Here is a 26,457-nt window from a genome sequence, read left to right as displayed (position 1 = left end):
TTTTTTTGTATTACCAAGTTATATTGCACTTACAGTATAACACCTCTAAGTGGCGCTAGTGAGCATTTCCGATGTTCGCCACTAAAGAAGAAGACGCGTGTCTCTCTCTATTTGAAGTCCAACATGGCGCCTGGCAGGAAGCTAAAACGCGTGGCAGCCTCGCAACCAGGATTTTTAAGTTTAAAGAACTTGGATCCCAAAAGCGGGATTAGCACTCGAAGGAAACGTGTTAACAAGAATAAGAAAAAGAACTGGAACAAATACAGCAATATTGATGACGTGGATGATTTCTTAGAGGACGTCAGACATCAAGAAAGGACCGGGTGAGTTAGCCGACATGTTCACGCTTATCATTTTGTTTGTAAGCAACACTAAGTTGTCTTGTTTCCATGTCTGGTAGGTTTTATGTTTGCCTTTCTGTGTTAAGGGCGCGTAACATGCCTAAAAAAAAGCTACGTTGTTATAAAGTTGAAGTACTACAAGCTAAGTGCTTTATTTAAAGCATGTGGTCTGTTTTTTGTTTTTTTTACAGTGGCTTGTTGTCCGAGAAGCCTGATGATAGTTTATTCTTTTTGGATGCTGGACCGAAACCAAAACATGTCCCAAAAGGTAAAAAAAAAAATAAGCAAAACGTGCTAATATGTTATTCTAAAATGTCTACATATCATGTGCACATTAGGGCTGGGCGATTTGGCCTTTTTTAAATATCGCGATACTTTAAGGCCATATCGCGATACACAATATATATCTCGATATTTTGCCTTAGCCTTGAATGAACAATTGATGCATATAATCACAGCAGTATGATGATTCTATGTGTTTACATTAAAACATTCTTCTTCATACTGCATTAAAGGCCTACTGAAATGAATTTTTTTTATTTAAACGGGGATAGCAGATCTATTCTATGTGTCATACTTGATCATTTCGCGATATTGCCATATTTTTGCTGAAAGGATTTAGTATAGAACAACGACGATAAAGATTGCAACTTTTGGTATCTGATAAAAAAAAGGCTTGCACCTACCGGAAGTAGCGTGACGTAGTCAGTTGAACATATACGCAAAGTTCCCTATTGTTTACAATGATGGCCGCATGAAGTGAGAGAGATTCGGACCGAGAAAGCGACAATTTCCCCATTAATTTGAGCGAGGATGAAAGATTTGTGGATGAGTAAAGTGCAAGTGAAGGACTAGTGGGGAGTTGAAGCTATTCAGATAGGGAAGATGCTGTGAGAGCCGGGGGTGACCTGATATTCAGCTGGGAATGACTACAACAGTAAATAAACACAAGACATATATATACTCTATTAGCCACAACACAACCAGGCTTATATTTAATATGCCACAAATTAATCCTGCATAAAAACACCTGCGTGTTTGTTATGCTAGCTCCTAGCTCCTCTGCTAGCTCCTAGCTCCATAGAACACGCCAATACAATTCAAACACCTGATCAACACACACAATCACTCAGCCCAAAAGACCGTTTACCTAACCCAAGGTTCATAAAGCTTATATATTTTTAAAAAGTTACGTACGTGACGCGCACATACGGTCAAGTTATCGAATGTTTAGCAGCCAAGGCTGCATACTCACGGTACCTGATATTCAGCTGGGAATGACTACAACAGTAAATAAACACAAGACATATATATACTCTATTAGCCACAACACAACCAGGCTTATATTTAATATGCCACAAATTAATCCTGCATAATAACACCTGCGTGTTTGTTATGCTAGCTCCTAGCTCCTCTGCTAGCTCCTAGCTCCATAGAACACGCCAATACAATTCAAACACCCGATCAACACACACAATCACTCAGCCCAAAAGACCGTTCACCTAACCCAAGGTTCATAAAGCTTATATATTTTTAAAAAGTTACGTACGTGACGCGCACTTACGGTACGGTACGTGTTATGCTAGCTCCTAGCTCCTCTGCTAGCTCCTAGCTCCATAGAACACGCCAATACAATTCAAACACATGATCAACACACACAATCACTCAGCCCAAAAGACCGTTCACCTAACCCAAGGTTCATAAAGCTTATATATTTTAAAAAAGTTACGTACATACGCAAAAAAAAGCCAAAGCTGCATACTCACAGTAGCACGTCTGCGTCTTTGTCATCCAAATCAAAGTAATCCTGGTAAGAGTCTGTGTTGTCCCAGTTCTCTACAGGCGTCTGTGTATCCAAATCAAAAGTCCTCCTGGTTAGAGTCTCTGTTATCCGAGTTCTTCCATCTTGACTGCATCTTTCGGGAATGTAAACAAAGAAGCGCCGGCTGTGTACTGTTGTGGCTGACTACGTTCGAAAAATACGTCCATTTCGCACCGACAACTTTCTTCTTTGCTTGCTTGGCTTCCTTCTCCATAATGCAATGAACATGATTGAAACAGATTCACGAACACAGATGTCCAGAATACTGTGGAATTATGAAATGAAAACAGAGCGTTTTCGTATCGGCTTCAATGTGGAAGGCATACCCGTGTTCGTCGGGCTACGTCACGCGCATACGTCATCCTCAGAGGCGTTTCGAACCGGAAGTTTAGCGGCAAATTTAAAATGTCACTTTATAAGTTAACCCGGCCGTATTGGCATGTGTTATAATGTTAAGATTTCATCATTGATATATAAACTATCAGACTGCGTGGTCGGTAGTAGTGGGTTTCAGTAGGCCTTTAAAGGCCTACTGAAACCCACTACTACCGACCACGCAGTCTGATAGTTTATACATCAATGATGAAATCTTAACATTGCAACACATGGCAATACGGCCGGGTTAACTTATAAAGTGCAATTTAAAATTTCCAGGGAAATATCCGGCTGAAAACGTCTCGGTGTGATGACGTTTGCGCGTGACGTCACAGGTTGAAGCAGACATTTTGGAATAGCACAGTGGCCAGTTTAAGTCGTCTGTTTTCACCACATAATTCCACAGTATTCTGGACATCTGTGTCGGTGAATCTTTTGCAATTGGTTTAATGGACAATGCAGACAGCAAAGAAGAAAGCTGTAGGTGGGATCGGTGTATTAGCGGCTGGCTACAGCAACACAACCAGGAGGACTTTGATTTGGATAGCAGACGAGCTATCCCACGCTAGCCGCCGACCGCACCGATGATCAGGTGAAGTCCTTCGTCGCGCCGTTGATCGCTGGAACGCAGGTGAGCACGGGTGGTGATGAGCAGATGAGGGCTGGCGTAGGTGGAGAGCTAATGTTTTTAGCATAGCTCTGTCGAGGTCCCGTAGCTAAGTTAGCTTCAATGGCGTCGTTAGCAACAGCATTGCTAGGCTTCGCCAGGCTGGACAGCATTAATCGTGTGGTTACAGGTCCAGGGTTTGGTTCGGTGTCTCCTGATAGTAGAAGTAATAGTAGTATTGTCTATCCTTCCAGTCAGGGGCATGTTTCTTCTTTTTCTATCCGCAGTTAAGCACGATGCTATCACGTTAGCTCCGAAGCTAAAGTGCTTCACCGATGTATTGTCGTGGAGATAAAAGTCATTGTGAATGTCCATTTCGCGTTCTCGACTCTCATTTTCAAGAGGATATAGTATCCGAGGTGGTTTAAAATACAAATCCGTGATCCACAATAGAAAAAGGAGAAAGTGTGGAATCCAATGAGCCCTTGTACCTAAGTTACGGTCACAGCGAAAAAAGATACACTCTGGCGTCCTGCACTGCACTCTAATCCTTCACTGTCACTTTCCTCATCCACAAATCATCATCATTCATTGGGACGGCGTGGCGAAGTTGGTAGAGTGGCCGTGCCAGCAATCAGAGGGTTGCTGGTTACTGGGGTTCAATCCCCACCTTCTACCATCCTAGTCACGTCCGTTGTGTCCTTGGGCAAGACACTTCACCCTTGTTCCTGATGGGTGCTGGTTAGTGCCTTGCATGGCAGCTCCCGCCATCAGTGTGTGAATGGGTGAATGTGGAAATACTGTCAAAGCGCTTTGAGTACCTTGAAGGTAGAAAAGCGCTATACAAGTATAACCCATTTATTATTATTTATTTATTATCCTCGCTCAAATTAAGGGGGTAATCGTCGCTTTCTCGGTCCGAATCGCTCTCGCTGCTGGTGTAAACAATGTGCAGATGTGAGGAGCTCTTCAACCTGTGACGTCACGCTACTTCCGGTACAGGCAAGGCTTTTTTATCAGCGACCAAAAGTTGCAAACTTTATCGTCGATGTTCTCTACTAAATCCTTTAAACAAAAATATGGCAATATCGCGAAATGATCAAGTATGACACATAGAATGGATCTGCTATCCCCGTTTAAATAAGAAAATCTCATTTCAGTAGGCCTTTAATATATGCTACTTTAAAAATTTCATGCAGAGAAGGAAATCACAACTAAAAAAATCACTATTTTTTTCATACGGTGTTGATCTGGAAATGTTTGCCTCGGCATTTTGATGGTGTGGGCGTGTGGCACCGAACGGAGATGTTGACATGCGGAGTACGCACTCTACATTCTCTAGCAGGTGACTTTTCAAATGATGCTACACATTAGCAGTAATGCTACTTTTTATAGCAATGCTTTCGCCCCACACTTGAACGGAGATGTTGACATGCGGAGTACGCACTCTACATTCTCTAGCAGGTGACTTTTCAAATGATGCTACACATTAGCAGTAATGCTACTTTTTATAGCAATGCTTTCGCCCCACACTTGACAAATTACGGTTGCCTGTTCGACATATTCCCACTTGAAGCCAAACCACCGCCAGACGATGGACCCCCTGCTGTTTTTCATGGGAATTAATTATTCCTTCATTTGTTACCAGATTCGCACCTTCTTTCTCTCGTATTACCGCTAGCATCACAGCTAACGTTAGCCTTGCTGCTACCTCTTTGCTGCGCAAGGGCGTATACGTATGTGACGTATGACGTGACAGTATGTGACGTGTGTAGAAGCTGCGCTTGCTGTCTGTGAGAAGGAGAGACAGGAAAGAGCGAGGAGAGCCTGTAGTGTAATGTCCGCAGCGAATAAGAAACTACGATATAGTCATTTTCTATATCGCACAAACTCGCGATATATCGCGCATATCGATATATCACCCAGCCCTAGTGCACATGTTGGATTTGTACTATGTTTAAAAAAAAATGATACTCTGATTTAGGGCTGGGCGATATGGCCTTTTATTAATATCTCGATATTTTTAGGCCATGTCACGATACACGATATATATCTCGATATTTTGCCTTAGCCTTGAATGAACACTTGATGCATAATATCACACCAGTATGATGATTCTATGTGTCTACATTAAAACATTCTTGTTCATACTGCATTAATATATGTTTTTTTTTTTAATCTTTCATGCAGAGAGGGAAATCACAACTAAGTCAATTTACCAAAACTGTATTTATTAAACAGTTATTAAGCAGTGGCACAAACATTCATGTCATTTCCAAAACAGAAAGTGCAAGATTGTCAGAGACATTTTAAAACAAGCTATTAGTGCACTTTTGTGCATGATGTCACTAAGATGACATATCATAACAACACTAAATTAAATTGTACTTTTTGTACAGAACGCCACTACAATAGTTTACAACTAATAAAGTGCACTTTTGTGCATGATGTCACACAAAATATTTCAATAACTGTCAAATAAAAATGAGCTGCATAATAGGAAATCAAATAGTGTATGTCCTTCGCTATGTGGTAAGTTACTACGAACGTTATCTCCTTCTGTTGTTGACAATTTTTTTCATACGGTGTTGATGTGGAAATGATTTGATTTTTATTAAGGATCCCCATTAGCTGATTGCCTCAACGGGTTGTTGAGGCAATCAGCTCAGGAAGACTAGCGGGTGCTAGTCTTCCTGGGGTCCACAAATGGTTGCTTGGGCATTTTGTTGGTGTGGCACCTGCCGAGATGTTGACATGAGGAGTTTCAAGAACTCCTTATTCTCTAGCGGGGGACTTTTCAAATGATGCTACATTAGCAGTGCTGCTACTTTTTGTAGCAAGGCTTTGCCTCATACTTGACATATTACGGTTGTCTGTTCGACATATTTCCGCTTGAAGCCAAACCACATGGACCCCCTACTGTTTTTCTTGGGAATTAATTCTTCCTCCATTTGTTACCAGATTCGCACCTTCTTTCTCTCATATTACCACTCGCACTAAACCGTTAGCACCACAGCTAATGTTACCCATGTCGCTACCTCTCTGCTCCACGAGGGCGTGACATGTGCAACGCCATGTTGCACGCGCGACAGTATGTGATGTATTTAAGAAGGTGCGAGGTGTGAGAAGGAGAGACAACAAATAGTGAGAAACGCCTGTAGTGTAATGCCCGCAGCTAAAAGCAACTGCGTGACAACGCATACTCGAGTATCACGATATAGTCATTTTCTATATCGCACAAAGACAAACCCGCGATATATCAAGTATATTCGATATATCGCCCAGCCCTACTCTGATTAATTAACGCAATTGCGTATTTCTATACAGGGTTCGCACGGGTGCTTAAAAACCTTGAAAATAAAAAATGCTTGAATTTTGGGTGAAGTGCTTGTAAGTGCTTAGAAATGTTCATCATATTTTTCGGCAGTCTGACTCAATAGGCTAATTTTAAAATGGAAAAAAATAAAATAAATCTCCTTAAAAATGAAAGCTACAGGCTTGATCTGTTGGCTTTGCACGAGCCCTTACATTAGGTTGTTGTCGTGCCAGAGCCGTAAATACGGCTCTGTGTCGCCCCCCCAAGAGGACAGTGGTGCATCGGTCCATCATGCCGGGAGGTTGTCGTTTTAATGAACATGATGTATGCATGAATTACAAGCAAACAATAATAATTGTTATTTCTTGTAAGCGATGCTGTACACATGAAGGATGATGATGATGATACACACAAACAAGTAAACAACGTTTGCAAACACCAATGACATTGAATAGTCTACAGAAACACTGCTTCATTTTCTATGCCCCATTCAGTTGACAACTGCTGGTTCAATGTTAGGCTTAGGTTTTTGCAGATTTTCCATATTTTTCCTACAGACAGCACTTGGTGACCTCAAACAACAAGGCTATGGATTGATTCACACTGGTTTTTGCCTTTTGAAATGTACTGGAAAAACTGGAAAATTGATCTTGAAAGTCCTTAAAAAGTGCTTGAATTTGTGTACGAAGCCTGTCTATACCAGGACACGGGGTGAAATTGTCATTATAATAACAAAGTGTTTTAAGTTGATTTAAAATTGTTCTTTTTTTTGAAGTGCCGGATCAGGTGGAGGGGAAGAAGAGGAAAGGAAAGTTGCAGCGTCCTCTCAGGATAGATTTGATCCTGCAGCATGACTCCCACATACCACCAATTAAAGAGTAAGTACCCATCATAACTTTGTGACTATTCCTATTGGATTTTATAACAAGCACCTCAATCAGATGCGGCCTGTAGTTTGGAAATATCTCTTACTAGGCCTGGGCCGGCAACAGCGTTTGCTGGACGATATATTGTCCCACAAATTATTGCAAAAAAATATATATTATTGTCAGTATTATTTTAAGCACTAATGTAATCACAATTTGCTCCCCTCACCTCCCAGGGGGTGATCAAGGGTGATGGGTCAAATACAGAGAATAATTTCGCCACACCTAGTGTGTGTGTGACAATCATTGGTACTTTTTAAAATAAAAAAATAACGCAACCCTTTGAAACACATTTTATTTGTCATTATTAGTTTTACTATAGGTTGTATTTTGTTACACAATTTTTTTATGACATGTTTACTTGAAGTGGTGGTCAACCAAACCGATATGGCTACTGTGCAGCAAACTGTGTGCAACATGTCCGAGTATGCAAGGGGCCTAGATCTTAATGCTGAAACCAAATACGAGCAAAACACTCAGGACGAAACACTCATTGCAAAAATGATATGATAATGAGAAATACTTTATATTTTGCCTTTCTTCGTGAAAGGCAAAATGCCGCCATGAACACTTTAATAGACGCTCGCTTTACCACCACATCGAGCCATTCGTGTTTAATGAGCCGGACATAACGTCAGGTGAATACAACCTATTGTGATTGGAAGGCTAAGGTCTTTGGATTATCCTAAATAAATATTCAAGTTGACTCTTAATCCCGGTTAGCAAAAATTGCACAAATAAATATTGAACATCTTTTAGTGCAGTTTTTTCCCCAGTTGAAAGACTTTGGTTGTGTCTTGTATTTTTTGCCTTTCTGCCAAATATTCCCACAACCGAAGATTTGCTTTGCAATCATCTTTTTTACCTACTGATTTTTATTACTTTGTTGTGCTTTTCACTAGCGATTATTGAGGCTTTGTTGCTTCCGCTCACAGAGGCAAAGATTGCGGATGACTTACGAGAGGATTCACTTGGTTCATTTAATTCTGCTATTAAATGAACACACTCAGGTGCTGAAAGCGATGCACAGAGTGAAACCTCTTTAACACTGTTTGGAAGCAGGAGACAAAAAGAAAACATAAATATGGCAGTTAATCCGGGTTTGCTAAATTATCGAGTTCATTTTTATTTATCGTTTGATCGGCCTAGACCTAGGTAGAACTTTAGTCCTCAATGTGTTTTTAACAAATATGTAATTAAGTGTGTCCAGTGATGATCTCATCCTTGCGCTCCCAGTATTTCCTTCTTGGAAATGTGAAGACAACACATAGGAGCTCAGGAAACTGTTGTGTAAATGGTGTCCTGGGATCTGAGGATTTAAAAATGCATACATCTGTAGACCGGGTCAAATGCAATTTACCCAAATGTTTTTCTTTTATAATGTCTATTTATTTTTATTTTTTGTTCAGTACATCATGGTCATTAACATGTTGGAATACTTATTTCTATTCCTGTTTATGCTCCACACAATTAACTGACCATCCCCTCTCTGTGCGCTTCGCCAGTGTGTTATCCCACCAACAACCCAATGCCAAGAAACTTCGTCGTTCTGCCCAGAAGGCAGAACATTTGGCAGCCAAGGGCATTGTGACGCGGACGCAGAGGAAGCAGCTCAACAGAAAGCCGTTGATCAAAAGAGACAAAAAGTCTGTGACAGAGGCCAACAACAACCCAAACAGAGACTATTTTGACATATGGAGTCAAGAACGTGAGTGTTCTTTGCCTGTCCAATGAATATATCCCTTTTATTTTTATGTTGGGACTATAAAGTGATCCGCATCACAGGGAACTTAGTGTGATGGTCTCCAGTAAGACCAAAAAAAGTCTAAATTAGTTTTTTTGAAAATGTTTTTAGAGCGGTCTGAATACTCAATAAATATAGCGACTAAATCGTTAAGTTGGCAACACTTAAACAACTCCTGGTCCGTCTTCTTAGTTATTAGGTGGTGTTGAAACTTTAAGAATTTTAGAACAGGCTTCAATGTGGGAAAGTCTGAAACTTAATTATTAATTAATTTTCTCAGTACATGGTGTATCTGAGGAGTTGAATCAGACATAAAAAAGTGACATTCAAAAGTATTTAAGTACAGAAATGAATGAAATAGCGACAGTTATTGTGACCAGAATGATCGGTTATCGTTATTGCAATATTGTTGAATGTGCTTAAAAAGTACTTAAACACACTGAAATGAATAACTACAATATATAGATCCTCTGTTACAAAGCCTATTATTTTGTATGTTTTGTGTTTCTTATGCTTCACTAATAAGCATGTGTCTGGCAGGTGTTGTAGTCTCCTACTTTGTTCAGCGGTCCTTGAGCGCGCCACAAAAACACCTTTGTCTGATATTCTTCTGTGTATAAAACGAGCACTGTATGTTAAAAAAGCACAGCTTATAGGTTCAATGTGCACTATTGAATATATTTCGTTGCTCAGATATCAATGTGTTTTTGATTAGTTTAGATTGGGGTAGGTCGGTTCTTACTGGGGAAATATGTTGATGTATTTTGTTTTAATGTTAGCATTCAAGCTAGTGAGCTAGCGCCAGTCCACAAGTTTATCAATCACGGTTTAAAAATGTATAGTTAAAGCGGTAATGCTAACCGTTGAGTTTTACCTCGGTTATCATCTCTACGGTCACATAAGCAAAGGCAAACGGGTAGCACCAAATGCATTTGTGGCAGTTAGAATTTATTCCTGGAAAGCTGCCACAAAATAAAAGTATGAGGAACATTTTCACTAAACTGAGCATTTCAGACAGTGCCTGTTTTTATAGTCACTTTTATTCTGCATGTGTGTTTTTAGCCATCTACAGGTTGTAACGCAATTCAATTTACATAATCAATAGTGCCTATTGATCTGTGATGATGACAGATTAAATTCCACGAGTGGGATCTGCTACTCTGGCTGCACCACCAGCACCTTTACACATTTTTGCTAATATATAATATTTTATTATTAATACTCATACACTTTTGTTAGCGTGTGACACAGCCAAAGATTCAGGAGATCCATGGTACCTTCAGCAGACAGGCAAGAAGCGAGTCAAGGTAAGAATTTAATACAGTTGTAATCCATCATAATCCATCATCATGAGCTTATGTTGTATTTATTTTTCTGAACCATGTAATTAATCGTTTATTTTACCCTAGCGCCCAGAACAGTTGAATAAGAAGCCGTCTGTGCTCCCTGCGGTGGAAGTGATTGCTCCTGGAGGTTCCTACAACCCAGACTTCTTTTCCCATCAGGTAAATTGCTCTTACATTATCACGGCCCCAAAGTAATCACTTTCAAATACTTTACTCAGTGTTACAACTATGTTGTAATGCTTCATGGTATTAATGATAACTCTTAACAGTCAGTACTACCGTTTCAAATGAAAAAATTATCGTAAAACCTTGATTGATAATCGTACTTTGATAAACTTGCTGACCAGGGATATTGATCATTTCCTGGAGAAACAAGCCAGTGCTAGCTAGGAGGGATGCATCATATGAAAGTTCATATCACGGTTATCGTGACCAAAATAATCACATTATTATTATCGTGGCATTGTTGAATTTGCCCAAAAAGTGCACTAAAATGTTTAGATTTTTTTAAATAGCAGAAATAAATAGTTAGAAAACCCGCTATTTTGCATGTTTTGTGTTTCTTATGGTTCACTGATAGTGTTTCAATCTTAGTATTTTATCTTTTTTTGGCTAAGATTTTAAATGTTTTAAATATTGCTTTGTACTGCAGCACTTCAAGAGTTTAAATAATAAGTGCGTTGCAAATAAATTCTATCATTTCATATTTCTGGCGGGGGTTGTGGCGTCCTACTCTATTTAGCGGTCCTTAAACGCACTGTAAAAACACCTCCACCTCGTATTCCTGAGTGTAGAACGTTCACTCTGTTCTGAGAGAGCACAGCTTGTAGGATTAATGTGCACAATTGAATATCTTAGTAGCTCAGACAGCAATGTGTTTGTATAAGTTTAGATCGGTATATGTTTCTTAATGGGTCTTTTGTTTTCATGTTTGCATTAAAGCTAGCGAGCTGGTCCCAGCCAGTTTGAGAGTTTATCAAAGGGCAGTTGTCAATCACTGTGTTTTGATAATTTTATTTAGAATGGTAATACTACTATTGTTGCATCCCTACTCGAGAGTTTAAATGCTAACATGAAAACAAGAGTCATTAATGTATTTCTCCATTTAAGAAACGACCTACACCGATCTAAACTTGTACAAACACTTTGCTGTTAGAGCAAGTAATGGTTGGTGTATGGAGCAAGCTGGACCTCAAAAGTTCCCCAAATGGCTCAAAAAATGTAGTTTTGTTCTATTTAAAAATATATTTTTGTGTTAATTCATGCACCTAAAGGTACATACATGCTTAATCAACCATGATTGTTTTGACCGCTCCCCTCTCACGCAATGAACTAATCCATGTTACTGCTTATTTGCCGTATGATTCTGGAAAATATGTTTCTTCTGCAATGGAAAATATATTTTATATGTATTAAATAAAACTTGGTTAAAATATTTTGGTGTGAGTACTTTTTGAGAACATTTAAGAATACCGTAATGATTACTGATATTTTTGGTCACAATTACTGATATAACATTTTCACATAGTAGCATCCTTAATTACAAGTAGTCCATCCATCCATTTTCTACCGTTTGTCCCTTTTGGGGTCGCGGGGGGTGCTGTTAAGTCTTATTTTATCACTGTTTTAAATAGCATTGTGTATTTGTGATGGGTGGGTGGACTTATTTTGTAGCATAGGGATTTTTTTTTCTCTGTGACCAAGAGCTATTTTTTTACATGGTAGTATGGTGTGTTTTTAACAGATGGTGGTAGTTTGTAGAGTATCATACGGAGCCCTATATAATAGTAGCCTATATAATAGCCTAAAATGTTCAGCTTCTCTAGATAACTTGAGTAAAATACACAGAAAGAGCAACCATGACTGCTTTTTGGAGAACATTTAGATGCTAACTGGCTGTCCAGCTTTGCACACGTAAACGTGCTACAGGACTGCTTGTGTCAGAGCGCTTACATCTGCAATCCGATTTATTCCAATACTTGTATTTTTGCCAATATCCAGTTCTGCTGAACAGCCATTATGTTTTTCATAAAGTTATTACATACAGTTGTGGTCAAAAGTTTACATACACTTGTAAATAATATAATGTCATGGCTGTCTTGAGTTTCCAATAATTTCTACAACTTTTATTTTTTTTGTGATACAGTGATTGGAGCACATACTTGTTGGTCACAAAAAACATTCATGAAGTTTGGTTCTTTTACGACTGTATTATGGGTCTATTGAAAATGTGACCAAATCTGCTTGGTCAAAAGTACCGGTATACATACAGCAATGTTAATATTTGGTTGCATATCCCTTGGCAAGTTTCACTGCAATAAGGCGCTTTTGGTAGCCATCCACAACCTTCTGGCAAGCTTATGGTCGAATTTCTGACCACTCCTCTTGACAAAATTGGTGCAGTTCAGCTAAATGTGTTGGTTTTCTGACATGAACTTGTTTCTTCAGCATTGTCCACACGTTTAGGTCAGGACTTTGGGAAGGTCATTCTAAAACCTTAATTCTAGCCTGATTTAGCCATTCCTTTACCACTTTTGACGTGTGTTTCGGGTCATTGTCCAGTTGGAACACCCAACTGCACCCAAGACCCAACCTCAAGACCCAACCTCCAGGCTGATGATTTTAGGTTGTACTGAAGAATTTGGAGGTAATCCTCCTTTTTCATTGTCCCATTTACTCTCTGTAAAGCACCAGTTTCATTGGCAGCAAAACAGGCCCAGAGCATAATACTACCACCACCATGCTTGATGGTAGGGATGGTGTTCCTGGGATTAAAGGCCTCACCTTTTCTCCTCCAAACATTTTGCTGGGTATTGTGGCCAAACAGCTCAATTTTGGTTTGCTTGTGGATGGCTACCAAAAGCGCCTTATTGCAGTGAAACTTGCCAAGGGACATGTAACCAAATATTAACATTGCTGTATGTATACCGTAATTTCCGGACTATAAGCCGCTACTTTTTCCCCTCGTTCTGGTCCCTGCGGCTTATACAACGGTGCGGCTTATTTACGGCCTGTTCTTCTCCGACACCGACGAAGAGGATTTCGGTGGTTTTAGTACGCAGGAAGAAGACGATGACACAATGATTAAAGACTGATTTTTCAGATACCGGTAGGCTGGTTATTTTGATAACATACAGGCGAGCACTTTGTATTACTTTGCACCGTTGTATTATTTGTACTCTGCACGAATGCTGTTCGCCATGTCAAAGATGTGAAAGTTTGATTGAATGATTGAAAGATTTATTGTTAATAAATGGGACGCTTTGCGTTCCCAAACAGTCATCTCTGTCCCGACAATCCCCTCCGTGGTAGCAGGAACCCCTATATACTACGGTAATTACACATCAAAACCCTGCGGCTTATAGTCGGGTGCGGCTTATATATGGAGCAATCTGTATTTTCCCCTAAATTTAGCTGGTGCGGCTTATAGTCAGGTGCGGCTTATAGTCCGGAAATTACGGTACTTTTGAACCAGCAGATTTGGTCATATTTTCAGTAGACTCATAATAAATTCATAAAAGAACCAAACTTCATGAATGTTTTTTGTGACCAACAAGTATGTGCTCCAATCACTCTTATCACAAAAAAATAAGATTTGTAGAAATGATTGTAAACTCAAGACAGCCATGACATTATGTTCTTTACAAGTGTTTGTAAACTTTTGACCACGACTGTAGTGTCAGTTGGAGGTTGCCGGGTAGTTTTGTCTCCTGTACATTCATTTTGAGCATTTCTAGAACATAAGTGTAAAGGGAGATATAATTAGTTTTTCCTGACCAGAAATTTTTTCGTTAGAGTATTCCAGAGGGATCTTTTTTTTAATAAAGCATTTTAAATAGAATTCTATAATCAAAGGGGAGCTTTTGGGTGAATAAGTCTGAGCAGAGACGTAATGCAGTTCTATTGTTATGGTTTGACCCTGTAAGTAGGTGTGTAGCACCTTGAGGATAAAAATACATTATTGAAGTCCATTCAAGAGGAGATAAAAGCACGAGTTACATAATAGTAACTGCTGATAAAAGATTTCTGATTATTCTTATGTGAATAAAAAACAATCTGAAAACATGTCACGAGTCTAACGAATGCCAGGGATTGGTCACAAATGACCAAATTAGTTCTAAGGGTTGGTTTGGTATGAAACATAGGTGGAGTATATATGGAAAGCACTGTGATATTTGTAGCTGCCCACTTCCTGATTGTGTTGGGGTCATTTAAAGCACACACATACAATTTCCATATGAGTAATATGCAATGTTAAACTATGAGACCCGAAAGAAACAGAACTGTAGCATTACAACCTGACAGGCTACAGTTGAAGAAACAACCAACAAAAAGGTTTTTGATTTCTGCTTTCAAAACTGCTTAATCACATGTTCTCACTCTCTCCACTCAGGCTTTACTGCAAGAGGCCCACGGGGTGGAAGTAAAGAAACAGAAGGCGGAAGACAAAATTAACAAACGCTTGGCTGTCAACAAAGAAGACCTCGTGACTGCGGTACTGGGGGTCCCAAAAGCCAATATTTGATCTCAATTCAGCCAAGCCTGGGTTTTACTGTGTGTTTGTTTGTTTGTAGGAAAACATATTTCAGGAGCAAGTGGAAGGCCTGGTGGAAGAAAGTGAAGAAGAAGAAGAAACAACACCCATTGAGGAGAGGGAGGAAGATGGGGTTGGAGGTGGAGCCATCGTACTGGCAGAGAAGAAGACAGAGAAACAAAGGAAAAAACAGAAGGCAGAAAAAATAAAGGTATGTGTTAGCAAGCTTTCAAAAAGGAAGAAGTAGCTTACTCTACAAGCAGCAGTGTTTCCTCAGTGGTGGTGGTCGGTAATGATGTAATAGGTGAATTTGCATCATTGGCTATGGCGTGTTTGTAACAACAATAAAAGCAAAGCGAAACAAATGTGTTTAGAAATACGCATTAACTTTCTTCTATCACTTTTTTAATGTCGCAAACAAAACTAAGTGCTGTCAGAAGGGGAGGGGCCCTCAAAACTTGCTTTCTTCTCAGATGTGCCAAAAGACTCTTTACTGGATTTGTGACTCTACGAAAAATATTACTCAGTTTACCTTCTAAATATAGGGACAGCAGGGTTTCCCCTATATGTATCTGATCGTGGCAGCCATGCCCCATGTAGATTTTAAGCTGGGGGAAACCCTGGACAGAGTCGTTAAATTGTCAACACCAATTTGTCCTGCTCCATCCTAGTCTCTGGCAAACCAGGGGTCTCATTTATAAAACACTGTATAACTGATCGTAAAACATTACGTAAGCACAAATCTCAGAATGTACATAATGGACAAAAACAGATTTATACGCACTCTTCTCATAATCACACCTGGAGTGAATTGTGCACATAAGAGTTCCTCCCGTTATTCTCCCGCGACTCCTCCCACAATTGTCCATAACTGGTCATGCTAAATAGCTCATCAATGTGGTGATGAGTTTTTAAGGACTGTCATTAAATCCAAGAAGGCGATATTTTCAGATGGGGGCTTAATACGTTTAGCACCGTAACAGTATTGTTTTGGACGGCTAAGTAACATATTTAATAAAAGTAATTGGAATTTGAATGTTAATATTTGACCGATCATAATGTCCGTACCACCTTTACTTAGAACTGTTGCTAAGAAGAAGGAACAATATGTTCTCGTTTTAGTTTTCTGTTTGCCAAGTATTTGTCCAAATAATTATAGCATTTATTTGTCTTTTTTTGTATCACTTAATCAAAGCACATATTTTGTTATATAAAACAAGTACCGAATTTTCCGCACTATAAGGCGCACCTAAAAACCTCCAATTTCCTCAAAAGCTGACAGTGCGCCTTATAATCCGTTGTACCTAATATATGGACCAATATTGAGCCACAACAGGTCTCGCAACTACGGTAACTACGCCGACTTAATTTTCCCCCTTCTACGGCTGCTTACCGTAGAAGAAGAAGCACTTCTTCTACGGGGGAAAAAGAAGTTGGCGGCTGCTTACCGTAGTTGCGAGACCTAAACTTTATGAAAATGAAGTTTAGGTTTGTTGTGGCTCAATATTGGTCCATATATAAGGCGCATCGGATTTGAAGGCGCACTGTCAGCTTTTGACAAAATTGGAGGTTTTTAGGTGCACCTTATAGTGCGGAAAATACGGTATACATTTTCAAATGCAATAAACTTGTATTTCTCGTGTATTTTAACATTATAGTTGAAATGTAAGATGGGAAGAAAAAAAATAGTAAAATTAAAATATACCTTGTCTATCAGTGCTGTAATTATTAGTGTTGTTGAATATGTTTAAAAAGTTAATTATACACACACTAAAATCTTTCAACCAAGTTGTAGTTTAATTTTGAGTCCTAAAATAAATAGCTACACAATATAATGTTTTGACAGAAAACATTCAATATTGTTCTGGCTTCATAAGAGCTGTTTTATTTTTGTTTGTGTGTTTAAATATGTTTATATTCTATTTTGATTTGTTAACATTTTAGAATTTTTTTTTAATTCAGTGGAACCTCGATTTACAAACCTCTCTATATGCAAACTTTTGATTTAGGAACTTTTAGATCAAGCTACAAATACCTCTTTGTCCGAACCAGGTCGCTGCGTGCGAATGCTTCATTCAGGCGCCTGCAGCCAAGAAAGCAGGGCAAAACTTTGTTTTCGAGGCGCAACCATCCTCTTCACTTGATGCACAGGAGAAGTCACTTCTCAACACTTAAAAATGTGTGCCTATTCTTAGTTTTTAGCTTTTTGACAAGTTTTATCCATTTTGCTAATTCTGTAAGAGTCCCAAAAACTCAACAGACGAGCTGAAAAGGAGCGATAACTGCGAAATTGAGAAAAAAAAAACTTTTGTGAGGAGTACAATAATGGCTCTCACTAGTATGACCACAGCATAGCAAGTAACCACATCAAGTTTTAATTATGGTGAGACTTACATCACAGCAGAGGAAAAGACCCTATCTCTTCTCTTGTTCCAGAGCGTTCCCTCGCTCTTCCAAAGCACAGACACAGACATGGCTCCCCCCATTCCTTCTCCCACTGTCTGCTGCTTCTCGCCAGCTTCTCTGCTGTTGTCAATGTGGCTGGATTTAACTTTTTTAAACATTTCTTATTGTAGCATTATGGTTGTTAAAGGTACGGGTTTTGTTGTGTGTGTGCATGTGTTGGGAGAGCAAACAGCAGCTTATTGTTTTGACTTTATTCTTTTACATAGAAAGTTAATCCATCAGCCCCTTATGCTTGTTTGATATACAGTATTGTGCAGCACTAAAATAGAGACTTTAGTCAAGGCTTGATCCAATTATAGGTTTACATTGTTTCTTGTGGAGAACTCTGCTTCACGAACTATGTTCATAAAACCGCGGTTCCACTGTAATGCAAATTGGGTGGTCACTTTACTTCACTTCCGGTTTATGTGACGTTGAAAAACAGTTTTTCAACAAGAAACTGTCGAGTATAGGTTGATCCCTTTGTGCAAAGACAGCACGGCTTTTATATTCAATGTGAATACTGTATCTCAGTTGTTTAGACAGTAATGTGTTTGTACAAGTTTAGATTGGGGAGTGATGTTTCTTAATAGGGAAATAAGTTAATGGCTTTTTGTTAGAGCTGTCCGATAATATTGGACTGCCGATATCGGCCGATAAATGCTTTAAAATGTAATATCGGTATCGGTTTCAAAATGATCGGTATCTGTTTTAAAAAAAGTAAAGTTTATGACTTTTTAAAACGCCGCTGTGTACACGGACATAGAGAAGTACAGAGCGCCAATAAACCTTAAAGGCACTGTCTTTGCGTGCCGGCCCAGTCACATAATATCTACGGCTTTTCACACACACAAGTGAATGCAAGGCATACTTGGTCAACAGCCATACAGGTCACACTGAGGGTGGCCGTATAAACAACTTTAACACTGTTACAAATATGCGCCACACTGTGAACCAAACAAGAATGACAAACGCATTTCGGGAGAACATCCGCACCGTAACACAACATAAACAAATACCCAGAACGCCTTGCAGCACTAACTCTTCCGGGACGCTACAATATACACCCCCGCTACCCCCTCCCCTCCCCCCACCCCCCAACCCCGCCCACCTCAACCTCATCATGCTCTCTCAGGGAGAGCATGTCTCAAATTCCAAGCTGCTGTTTTGAGGCATGTTAAAAAAAATAATGCACTTTGTGACTTCAATAATAAATATGGCAGTGCCATGTTGGCATTTTTTTCCATAACTTGAGTTGAATTATTTTGGAAAACCTTGTTACATTGTTTAATGCATCCAGCGGGGTTTCACAACACAATTAGGCATAATAATGTGTTAATTCCACGACTGTATATATCGTATCGGTTGATATCAGAATCGGTAATTAAGAGTTGGACAATATCGGAATATCGTACACTACCGTTCAAAAGTTTGGGGTCACATTGAAATGTCCTTATTTTTTAAGGAAAAGCACTGTACTTTTCAATGAAGATAACTTTAAACTAGTCTTAACTTTAAAGAAATACACTCTATTAGGGCTGCAACAACTAATCGATTAAAATCTATTATAAAAATAGTTGCCGATTAATTTAGTCATCGATTCGTTGGATCTATGCTATGTGCATGCGCAAAGGCTTTTAAAAAAAAAAAAAAATTTTTTTATTTTTTTTAAAGTAAACCTTTATTTATAAACTGCAACATGTACAAACAGCTGAGAAACAATAATCAAAATAAGTATGGTGCCAGTATACTGTTTTTTTTCAATAAAATACTGGAAAGGATAGAAATGTAGTTTGTCTCTCTTATCCGATTTTTAATCGATTAATCGAAGTAATAATCGCCAGATTTATCGATTATCAAATTAATCGTTAGTTGCAGCCCTACACTCTATACCAGGGTTGGGCAATTAATTTTTACCGGGGGCCGCATGAGCAACCCGAGCACTGCTGGAGGGCCACACTGACAATATTTCAATTAAATTTTGCACAAATTATTTTTGATATACCGTAAGATAGATAATAATAATAATAATAATATTTTCATTTAACCTAACTTATCTTTATACAAAAGCAGATGGCTTTTGATGGTTTTATTTTTAACACTTTCTTACACAACACTTCCTGATGTATATTACAATACAAAAATTTCAATTTCTGTCACTTCATCCTGCATCCTCTTTGTTGTGAACGTCTGTAAGGTGATTGGCGAAGAAGGAAGAAGCGTTGCTGTTGCGGAAATGAGGAGTGAGGATTGGTTTTCCTTTTGAAAAGAACGAGATAAGTTGAGCTGTGTTAGTATAGCATGCTCAATAAAAGTTTAAAAAGAGCGTCAGACTTGGTGTGCACTTCTTCTGGACGCTTCCACACGCACGTCTCCTCACTTCTCATTTACACAACTCAAGAAGACGACATCTACTTCAGCAGGTCGTTACACTATTTTTTTAAACACAGCAACATGTGTACCACAAATAAGCACACGGCTTTACCTTTACTTGGCAGTCCATGTCTTTTTTAAAACACGCCATTCGTCATCAACTTTTCTCTTTTTAGCGTCTCGGGGATAAACGGGCATCACTTGTCGCTGTGCGCCTTCCCTCACAGTACATACGCACATATAACACTTTTCAAAATAAAAGCAGCACAGTTGTATTGCACGCACGACAACGATGTTTTTTTAAATTTATTTTGTATTTGTGATTGCCGCTGCGCGCACGAGCATACGTCCACACGGAAGTAATACAAATAACGCTTTTCAAAACAAAAGCAGCACCGCTGTATTGCACACTTGAAATAGATACTTTTTAAAATGTATTTTGTAATTTATAATTGGCCTCACGCGGGCCGGACAGGGACGTACAAAGGGCCGGATGCGGCCCGCGGGCTGCAGAATGCCCAGGTCTGCTCTATACATTGCTAATGTGGTAAATGACTATTCTAGCTGCAAATGTCTGGTTTTTGGTGCAATATCTACATAGGTGTATAGAGGCCCATTTCCAGAAACTATCACTCCAGTGTTCTAATGGTACAATGTGTTTGCTCATTGGCTCAGAAGGCTAATTGATAATTAGAAAACCCTTGTGCAATCATGTTCACACATCTGAAAACAGTTTAGCTTGTTACAGAAGCTACAAAACTGACCTTCCTTTGAGCAGATTGAGTTTCTGGAGCATCACATTTGTGGGGTCAATTAAACGCTCAAAATGGCCAGAAAAAGAGAACTTTCATCTGAAACTCGACAGTCTATTCTTGTTCTTAGAAATGAAGGCTATTCCACAAAATGGTTTGGGTGACCCCAAACATTTGAACGGTAGTGCAAAAAAGCCATTATCGGATATCTCTAGTTTTTGTGTTAGCATTTAAGCTAGCTAGCAACGTGACGCTAGTCAGTCCATAAATGTATCAAAGTGGGTATCATCCATCTATTTTCTACCGCGTGTCCCTTTCGGGGTCGCGGGGGGGGGTGCTGGAGCCTATCTCTGCTGCATTCGGGCGGAAGGCGGGTACACCCTGGATATCAATCAAGGTTTTTCAATCATTTTAATTCAATACGATAACACTAACCGTCGGGAGTTTTACAGCGGTATTCATTATTACACTTTATGTGCATGTATCTGGATCTGTATGGATCTGAGCCGAGGATGTCGTTGTGGCTTGTGCAGCCCTTTGAGACACTTGGGATTAAGGGCCATATAAGTAAACTTTGATTGATTGATGTAGGAGAAACGCCCGTAGCTGCTGAAACCGATGCAGCTCTTGCAGCCCATGAACACGCATGCACATGGCATCTGAGATAAATAAAGTCTATCCTTATCAAGGCTGGTAAAGTTATCAAAATAATGTTCATTCATCCTTTGTCTTATGGAATATCGGCCCAGGTATATGCAAATATGACATTGCTTTCTAAGAGAAGCTTCTGTCTCTTCTGTAAATGCAATTCTAGATACTGTTTTCCTAAATGGTTGAAAGTTGTGATTTTCACCAGTTGCTCATCTTGGCTAATTCCCCATCTCCGTTCCTTTTTTAGGAGCAACGGAGGAAGGCCGTGAGAACCCTGGCTAGCAAGCGACAGCAGCTTTTCCAGATTCGCTCCATCAGAGCCGCCGTCAAAACGCTAGAACAGAGAACCTTTGCGAGGCAGAAGCTACGGAAGGCCAACATGGAGGCCCAGAAAGCACAGCCCAGGCGCCTGGGTAAACTCAAGTAGGCACTTCACACGCTCCTCATCACACCGACCTCCATGTGTTAAAAGCTTTCTCACTGGGGAACTCCTCAGAGACCCATCAAGTCTTCCGGCTGCAAAATGCCGCTTTCTTCGTTTCCCTAAAAGCCCTTTAACGACCCCACGGGGTCACGTTTTGAGGTGTTGACGCCTGAACATATAGCTGACCATAACCCTTTGTCCAGGTTTCAGCCTCAGGACCTTGAGGTCAAGCTGAGCGACGAGCTTGCCAGTACGCTACGGCAACTAAAGGTATTTCAATAATTCCATTAAAATGAGACTGTGTGATATGAATGAGGATTATTCTGAGCTTGGGGAATGTATTGCAAAAATTGTACAGTATTTATTTTCTGCAACATCTTGTAATTCTACGCTGCTACAGCCAGAGGGCAGCATCATCCAGGACCGCTTCAAGAGTCTGCAGAAGAGGAACCTCATCGAACCCAGAGAGCGAGCCAAGTAAGGATGGCGGCGTCCCTCTTATGTCACATTTCATCCCAGGTTTGCTCAAATGCACATTCTTCACATGTGCTTCTCTCTCTTTTAGGTTCACGAGGAGGTACAAGCTGAAGTACGTGGAGAAGAGAGCTTTTAGAGCGATCACTTAGCGCCGCCGACCACCGGAGCAAAGCCAGAGAAGATGTAAAAGCCACATAATGGAACCACGTGTATATACCACGCAATGGCTTTTCAGACAATAGGACCATTTTGACACAATCATGCCACTTCAATCAGAAATACTGAAAATCAAGTATTTTTGTTGTTTGTCAGGAGGTGTAAGTTTGTCCATTAAAGCCCTTAAAAGAGTGCTTTACATCTAAGCTCAGTCAGGCAAATATGTTGCAGTTAAAGGTTAGAATTCGCCCTGTTTGCAGAAATGCTTAAATAAACTAAATATATTTAAAAAATGGGTTTGACTTTTACTAATAGATAATACATATTTCCTCAACATTAAATTAACAGAACATGTTTTCATTAGAAAGAAAATGGTGGTGTGTGTGATAACTCATTTCCACTGCGGAGCTTAAAAGCATAAGTCAGAGTTCTGCTCGACCACTTTGCCCTGTGAAGCACCACCAAAGCCTCTTATCTGGTAATTGGCGTGAAATTGTAATCTTGCACCTAAAGTGCACCCTTGTCGCACTGTACTGCACTATATAGATGACTAGTTCACATTTCATTTCAGTATTGAACTATACGAGTTTGCTTTGCACATCCACTGGAACATATAAATGACACGAATCCTGAATTCACTGCGTAACTGTGGTTGGAAACCTTTTACCGTCCAAAGAGCCGCAAAATACAGTTTGTACACTTAAGTGTTTTTTTATTTTTTTTTACAGGCCTATATCAGTTATTGCAGAATTAATTTGTTTATAAATGTGTGTGTGTGTGTGTATATATATATATATATATATATATATATATATATATATATATATATATATATATATATATATATATATATACACACATTTATAAACAAATAAATTATATATATATATATATATACACACATTTATAAACAAATAAATTATATATATATATATATACACACATTTATAAACAAATTAATTCTGCAATAACTGATAAATAGGCCTATATATGTGTGTGTGTGTGTATATATATATATACACTACCGTTCAAAAGTTTGGGGTCACCCAAACAATTTTGTGGAATAGCCTTCATTTCTAAGAACAAGAATAGACTGTCGAGTTTCAGAAGAAAGTTCTCTTTTTCTGGCCATTTTGAGCGTTTAATTGACCCCACAAATGTGATGCTCCAGAAACTCAATCTGCTCAAAGGAAGGTCAGTTTTGTAGCTTCTGTAACAAGCTAAACTGTTTTCAGATGTGTGAACATGATTGCACAAGGGTTTTCTAATCATCAATTAGCCTTCTGAGCCAATGAGCAAACACATTGTACCATTAGAACACTGGAGTGATAGTTGCTGAAAATGGGCCTCTATACACCTATGTAGATATTGCACCAAAAACCAGACATTTGCAGCTAGAATAGCACTTAGCAACAAAGGGTTGGAGTTGGGGGTTAAATCACCAAAATGATTCCCGGGCGCGGCGCCGCTGCTGCCCACTGCTCCCCAAGGGTATGGGACAAATGCAGAGGACAAATTTCGCCACATCTAGTGTGTGTGTGTGACAATCATTGGTACTTTAATCTTTAATCTTAATTTACCACATTAGCAATTAGCAATGTATTTCTTTAAAGTTAAGACTAGTTTAAAGTTATCTTCATTGAAAAGTACAGTGCTTTTCCTTAAAAAATAAGGACATTTCAATGTGACCCCAAACTTTTGAACGGTAGTGTATATATATGTGTGTGTGTATATATATATATATATATATATATATATATATATATATATATATATATATATATGTATATATGTATATATATATATATATATATATATATATGTATATACATATGTATATGTGTATACATACACATATATAAATATATACACATTTATATACTGTGTATATATATATATATATGTGTATGTATATATGTATATATATATATATATACACTATGTGTGTGTGTGTATATATATGTATATATATATGTATATAAAATAGAATAGAAAGTACTTTATTGATCCCTGGGGGAAATTCAGCACCACAGTTCGCTCACAATAGACAATAAACACTTAAGTATTTTTCACAGGTGAATAATATAAAAACAGTCTCATATATATATATATATATATATATATATATATATATATATATATATATATATATATATATAGTTGTACCTCATTTTACGAGCTGCATCGGTTAATCTCCCATTGAAATACAATTAATTACTGCTTGTCCATACAGCACAATTTTAACAGATAACATGCCTTTAAAAAACACTTTTATATAAGAGATATTGTATAAAACCAATGCAATCGAATGTACAGTAGATTTATGAAGTAATATAATTTACAGGAAATATTTACAAAAGTGGACTACTTTTGCTGCTTCTCTGTCAAACACACCCTCAGCAGCTTGTTCATATTTTTCATTTATAAATATCCACAATTTAGATAGTATTTTACTATCCTTAGTTGTCAAGTATTAGGTCATATGACTGAAGTGCTCGGCTATAAAATTGGCTAAAAGAACAACAAAAAACATTAGCACGTTAGTGTTAGCGTTTTGTTACCATGCTAACAGTTAACAAATATCAAGTACCATGGTATATGACTCTGAGGTGTCCGGGTGTTAAGTGATCTGAAAGAGTCAGCCTGCCAGAATGTTAACGTTAGCATGCTAACGGTTAGCTTGTGTCAAGTATTAGGTCATATGACTAAGAGGCTCGGCTATGAAATTTGCTAAAAAAAAAAAAAAATTAGCACGTTAATATTTGCGTTTTATTAGCATGCTAACAGTTAGCATGTATCAAATATCAATGTATATGACTGAGGTGTCCGGATGGGAAATTATCTGAAAGAGTCTGCATGCCAGAATGTTAACGTTAGCATGCTAACAGTTAGCTTGTGTCAAGTATTAGGTCATATGACTGAAGTGCTCGGCTATAAAATTTGCTAAAAAAATAAATAAATTAGCATGTTAATGTTAGCGTTTTTTTAGCATGCTAACAGTTAGCATGTATCAAGTACCAATGTATATGACTGAGGTGTCCGGGTGTTAAATTAACTAAAAGAGTCAGCATGCCAGAATGTTAAAGTTTAGCATGGTAACAGTTAGTTTGTGTCAAGTATTAGGTCATATGACTAAAAAATGAAATTTTGAAATTTGCTAAAAAAAAAGTTAGCACGTTAATATTTGCGTTTTATTAGCATGCTAACAGTTAGCATGTATCAAGTACCAAGGTGTATGACTCTGAGGTGTCCGGGTGTGAAATTATCTAAAAGAGTCAGCATGCCAGAATTTTAAAGTTTAGCATGTTAACAGTTAGTCTGTGTCAAGTATTAGGTCATATGACTAAGATGCTTGGCGATAAAATTTGCTAAAAAAAAAGAAAGTTAAAGATTAAGATTAAAGCACCAATGATTGTCACACACACACTTAGATGTGGTGAAATTTGTCCTCTGCATTTGTCCCATCCGCTTGGGGAGCAGTGGGCAGCAGTGGCGCCGCGCCCGGGAATCATAGCACGTTAATGTTAGCGTTTTGTTAGCATGCTAACAGTTGGCTTGTGTCAAGTATTAGGTCATATGACTGAAGTGCTCGGCTATAAAATTTGCTAAAAAAAAAATAAAAAAATAGCACGTTAGTGTTAGCGTTTTGTTAGCATGCTAACAGTTTGCTCGTGTCAAGTATTAGGTAATATGACTGAAGTGCTCGGCTATAACATTTGCAAAAAAAAATAAATAAAATAACACGTTAGTCTTAGTGTTTTGTTAGCATGCTAACAGTTAGCTTGTGGCAAGTATTAGGTCTTATGACTGAAGTGCTCGGCTATAAAATTTTCTAAAAAAAAAGTTAGTACGTTAATGTTAGCGTTTTGTTAGCATGCTAACAGTTAGCATGTATCAAGTACCAAGGTGTATGACTCTGAGGTGTCTGGGTGTGAAATTATCTAAAAGAGTCAGCATGCCAGAATTGTAAAGTTTAGCATGTTAACAGTTAGTTTGTGTCAAGTATTAGGTCATATGACTGAGGTACTTAGCTATAAAATTTGCTAAAAAAAAAAAAAAAAAAAAAAAAAGTTAGCACGTTAATGTTAGCGTTTTGTTAGCATGCTAACAGTTAACAAATATCAAGTACCATGGTATATGACTCTGAGGTGTCCGGGTGTTAAATTAT

The 26,457-nt window shown here is 38.5% G+C and overlaps 1 protein-coding gene across 1 annotated transcript; it reads left to right on the top strand.

Annotated features, from left to right (window-relative positions):
- The first annotated feature begins 101 nt into the window (after positions 1-101).
- LOC133663482 (ribosome biogenesis protein NOP53-like) lies at positions 102-22,569 on the top strand. The gene is made up of 12 exons (XM_062067971.1): positions 102-323; positions 533-609; positions 7,237-7,339; positions 8,893-9,095; positions 10,371-10,438; positions 10,541-10,636; positions 14,871-14,972; positions 15,052-15,222; positions 21,480-21,655; positions 21,860-21,926; positions 22,057-22,133; positions 22,222-22,569. The coding sequence occupies exons 1-12, from the start codon at positions 124-126 to the stop codon at positions 22,280-22,282; spliced, it is 1,401 nt and encodes a 466-aa protein (XP_061923955.1). The 5' UTR covers positions 102-123; the 3' UTR covers positions 22,283-22,569.
- The last annotated feature ends 3,888 nt before the right edge of the window (positions 22,570-26,457 follow it).

This window comes from Entelurus aequoreus, linkage group LG13 (genome assembly GCF_033978785.1).
Source record: "Entelurus aequoreus isolate RoL-2023_Sb linkage group LG13, RoL_Eaeq_v1.1, whole genome shotgun sequence".
NCBI lineage: Eukaryota > Metazoa > Chordata > Actinopteri > Syngnathiformes > Syngnathidae > Entelurus > Entelurus aequoreus.
The sequence above is the reverse complement of the archived record's forward strand: the minus strand, read 5'-3'. Positions and strand labels throughout refer to the sequence as shown.